Source organism: Acipenser ruthenus, chromosome 3, assembly GCF_902713425.1.
Source record: "Acipenser ruthenus chromosome 3, fAciRut3.2 maternal haplotype, whole genome shotgun sequence".
Lineage (NCBI taxonomy): Eukaryota > Metazoa > Chordata > Actinopteri > Acipenseriformes > Acipenseridae > Acipenser > Acipenser ruthenus.
In genome coordinates this window covers 2,554,257-2,560,939 of record NC_081191.1, presented here as the reverse complement: position 1 = coordinate 2,560,939, position 6,683 = coordinate 2,554,257, and the positions used below count along the sequence as shown (strand labels likewise).

At 40.3% G+C, this 6,683-nt stretch overlaps 1 protein-coding gene across 1 annotated transcript; it reads right to left on the bottom strand.

The window, feature by feature from the left end:
* Nucleotides 1-3,408: 3,408 nt before the first annotated feature.
* Nucleotides 3,409-6,424, bottom strand: LOC117972065 (large ribosomal subunit protein P1-like). The gene is made up of 4 exons (XM_034920318.2): nucleotides 6,211-6,424; nucleotides 5,316-5,390; nucleotides 3,984-4,095; nucleotides 3,409-3,543 (listed from the first exon to the last, which is right to left on the bottom strand). Exons 1-4 carry the CDS (start codon nucleotides 6,280-6,282, stop codon nucleotides 3,458-3,460), a joined length of 345 nt encoding a protein of 114 aa, XP_034776209.2. The 5' UTR covers nucleotides 6,283-6,424; the 3' UTR covers nucleotides 3,409-3,457.
* Between the last annotated feature and the right edge of the window lie 259 nt (nucleotides 6,425-6,683).

Below are 6,683 nucleotides of genomic sequence, written 5' to 3'. Positions count from 1 at the left end.
GAATCAATGACAAAACACAGTTACTAATACAGTTGTAAGAATGACAATAATTCAATTTAATATACAGGTTTGTTTGTTTTCAAAGGGTAGGCCCTACTACTGTATTTGTTTAATGTTGATACAAAACAATAATAATAATAATAATAATAATAATAATAATAATAATAATAATAATAAAAGCAAGTCTTTTTTGAAACGTGATGATTTTCATTTAACGAAACAAACAAAACACAACTCGTCTATATGTGTTTGTATTTATTGCATTAGACTGCAAGTTGAAAACGTGTATCTTAGGCTTCCGCATGCTTCAGTTTGTGGTGCTGAAAGAAAAGCTCCGCGTAAATGAATCGTTCATAGCGCAACCAAACTTGTGAGAAAATCTAAACTAAAATAAACTGATTTTTAACAAATTAAGAAAAAATGCATATGAAGGAAGATCAGACAGAAGAAATGTCCGTTTTGTGTTTTGCCGTCAGGGCAGTTTTGTGTTGGTCCGGTTTTTTTCCCACTCATTTGGAAATGGATAACTAAAAATCGTCCAGCACGGACTGTTATTGCCTACAAAATCTTAAAATCTGTTCTAGTAAAAGAAAATATGCGCGGACACACACGCGCACTTAGTACAGCAGAGTGGAGTCAACCAGAGCTTTTTTAATGGCTCAACATCTTATTTCCTGCTACCTTTTATCTCATGTCGTCCAAGCCTGCATCACTACAGTTCGGTTTGATTCGGTTCCTTTTCCTCGAATCTCTCGCTCTCACTTCAACCCTTGTGGTCCCCTCATCTGCGGGTGGCCACGGCCGCCTAACTGAAGACAACAGGGATTTAATACTTGTACAAATGAATCTCATTATTCGATCATTGCAGTGCACAGGGACCGGGACAGGGCGAATTCCGATAATACAAAGCCTTAAATCTGCAAAATAATGAGTAGTGGGCTAAGGACCGCTTCAATTCCAATAAGTACATTAGCTGTGTTTGAGTTATAAAGTTCAAATGCAATGATCACTGTCTGGGTTGTAAGTGCAGCACTTGATTATCACAGATGTAAGTAAATCCAGTTCATTTCTACAGTAACATGCACTCAGTTATTATCGAATTCTACTCGGATGAATGTGAAGTACATATCTGTGCATCCTGACACATCCAGCACATATTGATCCTCAACACCTAATCACCATGTAATCATTATGTACAAACTCTTAAGGATAAGAAGATTTGATGCCAGAACTGATCCGATCATTCCTTCAAGTCAAAATGAGACGAGTTTGAATTGTGCTCCAGGGTAGCCCTAAATGTGTCAACTAGGCTACTTTAGCAATAAAAATAAATTTAAAAAATGAATGCAAAACCGTTGTGAACTCTGCAGCTGTCAGGTTCACTTTGTGTCTTTTCATGAAAACGTGTTCAAACTGGACATTTAATAAAATATTAGCATACATTTAGATTAAAGAAACAATAACAATCCAAAATACAGTGACTGTTCAGCCCAGCCCTGGAGAATGCAGAACCCAGGCATGTCTGCCTCATCGCGCAGGGAGGTGTACCTTTGTTATTGGTGTAGAATGTGTATGAATGTTTTCTTTCTGGGCCAAATGTAAAAGTTTTGTGTTGCATTTCTTTTTGGAAGGATGGCTATTAAGGGTATTTACTTGATGCAGGCTGTGTCAAAGCAGCAGGGCTTCATTGTATAGTATCTGATCAAAATTGAAACATACAATTATACACTTGTATATAGCTTGGTTAAACAGGAGACAATTCAGGCTCATCTTCCCCTGCCCTCATTCTTAAGCACAAAGTATTGTAGTAACTTCGTGACCAGCCTACCTTGCAATGTAGTGAATCTGAATGCATATTTTGCACATGCATAACTAGAGATTACTAACTCACAAATTATTATTTGTTTATTTAGCAGACGCCTTTATCCAAGGCGACTCACAGAGACTAGAGAACTATGCATCAGCTGCAGTCACTTACAATTATGTCTCACCCGAAAGACGGAGCACAAGGAAGTTAAGTGACTTGCTCAGGGTCACACAATGAGTCAGTGGCTGAGGAGGGATTTGAACCGGGGACCTCCTGGTTACAAGCCCTTTTCTTTAACCACTGGACCACACAGCCTCCTAATCAGTGCAACATGTCTAAATTTACTCCACAGCAGGATATCATTCACAGGATGACTGTATTACTAACTTGCAAATCAGTGAGACATGACATCTTTCAGGTGATGAATTTTTTTTTTTGCGTGGTGGTAGGTAGGAACGATGAACCTTTTATATGTCATAGCCTACTGTACCATGTAGTGACAATGCGTATTTTGCATGTTCATAACTAGAGATTATTACAGTACCTGTATCTTGTGTACCAGCAGAACAGGGTTTTAGCTGTCAGAGTGCAGACCCGCAAACACACTCGTTTACGTGAGGATCACCTAAAGCATGACAAGTTCAATGGAAGCTCCTGAGAATTATTAAGACTTTGATTTGGAAAGAGCACAAGTCATTTTTTGACTTGAGTTCTAAAAGGAAAATGTAAAAAACTTTCAAACAGCAAAACTAAATAGTTGTGATGTTGACAGCTACCCAAAATTTTTACATCGTGAACGGGGGATTTTCAAAAGAAAACAGTTCATGGTAAGCTTGTCTGTCTATTTCTACGACCATTACTTGTACTGTGTACCGTTTTGCATGTTAACTCTTGTTAATCTGAAATAGTTACTTTGGAAATCAATACAACTATGTTGATGCAATATGCAGATGTTATGGTTGAAAAACAGATTGAGATAGTATGCTTTTTACAAATGCACATTTTTTAAAGGCTAGTGCAACTTCTGTTGCATTTTGTTTATTTAATTCCTTGCCATTGCTAATTCTTCACAGTAAACAGTGGCCAGACACGTTTTCATGAGGTTTACTTGTGGCTTATTGCAGCTGAACAAGCACTGACATTTAACTTTAAAAATTCAAATAAAACAACAACGTGGAAATGGCATTGTAGAAAAGGGGGAAAAAACCTCACCGTTTTGGCTCTCGTTTATTACATTCCACATAAGTCGCAACAAAATTATATAATATACAATCTATATAAAAATCACTACACATTTACAGCGAGTTGGGCACTGTTTAAGCGAGGCATTTCAGAATGACGTTCTATTCTGTCATGAGATTCATTTGCGTTAAAGCAGCACAACACTTTTTGACCCAGTTAGCTTGCCACTGTTTACTTTTTGCTGTCTAAAACTTAAATAGAGGCTCAAGAGCTGCTGTGAAAGACAATTCGCACAGCTGAGACAGGGATTATATACATACAGGCAACACGATTAGCAGATATGCATTTAGGACTTCAATAGCCCAAAGGAATTACCCTAAAACAAGAGCCCACAGGTAGAAAAACAACAGGGAGCACAATTGCATTTTCAGTTTTTATTCTTGTTGCCGGAGTTACAAAAAGGTTAGTTTAGTCAAACAGACCAAAGCCCATGTCATCATCAGACTCCTCAGACTCTTCCTTCTTCTCTTCCTTCTTCTCCTCCACTTTCTCAGCTGTAAGACAGAGGCAAGGTAAGTCTCATTACTTGCACATTCAAAAAGGGCCAGTTCCACATGGGCTAATCAGGCTAAGATAGCAATTTTCTTTGCTGTCTTTCCTACATGTGAAAATATTGCAAGACCAAGTGCTTTAGTTGGTTATAAAATAAAAAAAATCACCTTGCTAGGATAAAGGAATCAAATCTTTCCTTTTTCTTCTACATAAATTACTCTTACTCAAAGTGGTTTGTAAAAACTTTTCAGCAGCCCTTACAAAGGCACTTCCTTACGGGAGTGAAACGGTTTGTGTACTTCTAAACCCTTGTGTGTCCTAGTCAAGTTCAACAGCAGCTTGCAGCCAATATCCAAACAGCCCCAGAAATGTCTAAGGGAAAAGGCCCCAAATAGGTCTTGCTCTCCACGAGTTTCAAGCCCGTGAATGGTGCGTTACTGACCTGGGGCACTTCCAGCTGGGGCTCCTCCAGCAGGGGCAGCACCAGCAGGGGCAGCTCCTCCTCCAGCACCAACATTACAGATCAGGCTGCCAATGTCCACGCTGGCCAGGGCCTGTGACAGGAGACACAGCAGAGACTCACCAAGACAGAAGAGACTCACTCTACTGCTTCTTACTGCTCTCTATAGCAAGGGCATGTCTGTTTGTAGGGTTTAGAGTCAACACTTTGAGCATCCTGAATTCTGAATGTTTAATACTTAAATATTAGCATCCTTAACACATGGTACTGTAAATCAGTGGTTCGCAATCCCCCCACTGTTGATATACACATTGTTAGAACGTATCTATTTTAAGATGTGTTTTTTGTAATGTAAAAACATCATTTCTCCGGTTCCTAGAGCGATCGTTAACGGCTCATCTGAAAAGGTATGAACTTGGACTAATTAGCTGTCACTTATGTATCTATTTAAAATATTACTATTTTGTGTGTAATAGAACTGCCTCTTTAGTCAGTCACGCCCCACTTACTGACACTCCACGCAACTCTGCTGTAAATAGTCAGATGCATTGGCCAGGTAGAAAAACTACTGGACTAACCTTAAGGAGACGCATCTAACTAGTATCCTCTCCATACTAAGCACATAAATAATTCACTATCAACATGCGTTGAAAACCACAGGATCCCCCATACTGTACTGCAACAGGGCCATGCATTACACAGGTAGTGTGAATACTGTACTGCAGCAGGGCCATGCATTACACAGGTAGTGTGAATACTGTACTGCAGCAGGGCCATGCATTACACAGGTAGTGTGAATACTGTACTGCAGCAGGGCCATGCATTACACAGGTAGTGTGAATAGGGTTAGAATACTGTACTGTATCTGTCACATGCTTAAGGCAGATCAGTTACTCTCCTTCCCACCATGGACATGAATGCATTATCAGGGCTGTAGACAAAAGGCAAATTTAACTTTAGGTCAAAAGAAACCAATTCTACAATCTATTGACATTGTTTTTTTTGTTTTCCCTCTCTTGCTCACATGTGTTCATGGGGACTTAAATTAGGCAATTCTCTTGTATAAAATAAACCATATTTCTGAGGCATGTGAACACTAGTGCGGATGAAGCCTCACTCCTGTATTTCAGCACTGACGCTGTCCGGGAAACTGCCTAAATATACTGGAAATCAAACGGACCACAGGACATACATTTATTTAAACAGACAACTACAAAAACCGGATTGTATTTCCTCAATTAATCATGCTTCAAGAAGGGAGCTAAAGCTGAAACATGCTGGTTAAAAACAACCTCCCTATCCTTAGGGGCTCACCTTGGCAAACAGACCGGGCCAGAAGGGCTCCACAGACACCCCAGCGGCCTTGATGAGAGCATTGATCTTGTCCTCCTGCGGAAGGGAAAGAGAAACGTTAACATTGTCACACAATACTGGGTCTGGATCCTGCACATAATGTCCGCTGCTAATGCGGTCACGTGGCAAATTCTGTAACCTGAAATCCTGAGTTCATGTACAAAATGAGCATTCAAGTGCGCCATGGTTTTAACGTGGTTTATTAAAGCAGGGCCAATAGTCGCTGCCGGTATCGTGTTCATCATCATCATCATCAAGCTAACACGGGACCTGTATCTTTGACCAGAGCAGGTGGCAAACAGACAGGCCTCTGAAATCTCCTAGGAGGCAGTCTGGTGCCTGGAGCTCCTGCTTTAGATAACCTTCCCAGTGCTGTCGCGCACTAGTGTTATTCACTACTTATGCACACTTGTATAGCACAGGAAATACGAGGTTTGTAAAAATCTCCATCCGACAGCCGTGTATCACTCCTCTCACCCGGCACACATTAATTAGGCACAGAAAATAATCGTTCAGAGGATTTGGGCTGCATGCACCTCAGGATTGAAAGGTATCAAGAGATTACACATAAATAAATCCGGACAGCATTAAAAAAAAAAAAAGTTCAAGTTCAGAGGATTTCTATATTTCTGTACACTTAAAGTAACTTCATCCCGTCTTTGTTAAAACTACAGATACACATCACAAGTACAGCGCAAATATTAGCATCACTTCCCTAAACATATTATAATACATTTAATACGACCGTTGTTTCTATACACGAACATTTTAGGTTCTCCGACTGAACGAAAACCTTCGACTTTGGTATCCGCCATGTTAAGCGCCATCCCCAATGTTTCTCTCAGAAGAGACTTACGGTGACGGTGACTTCATCGTCGTGGAGGATGAGAGCGGAGTAAATACAGGCGAGTTCAGATACAGAGGCCATTTTTCTACGAGGTTTCGTTTTTTTAGTAGCTGGATGCCTAAAATCGAGAGTGCCAGTCGCCGGATTCAAAGGCCTTAGCTTCAGATGAAGAACCAAACACTTAAACACCCAGTACGCGTTTAACAAAGAGGAAGCAGAGAGGCGGGCTCAAACCTTTTATAGGAACCGAGACGTCACTCACGCACCAGGCTGAGGGAGGGAGGAGCTGGGCTCAAATAATACTGATAGGGTGGAACGACGAGACACGTTTACAGTGCAGTTCGAACCTTATTCTATGACGTCACCTTTCTCAGGTCTGCATGCACCTCAGGATTGAACGGTAACAAGAAATTACACATAAATGAAAAAACCGGATAACATTAAAAAAAAAAAAAATCAAGTTCAAGTATTAATTAAGGGGT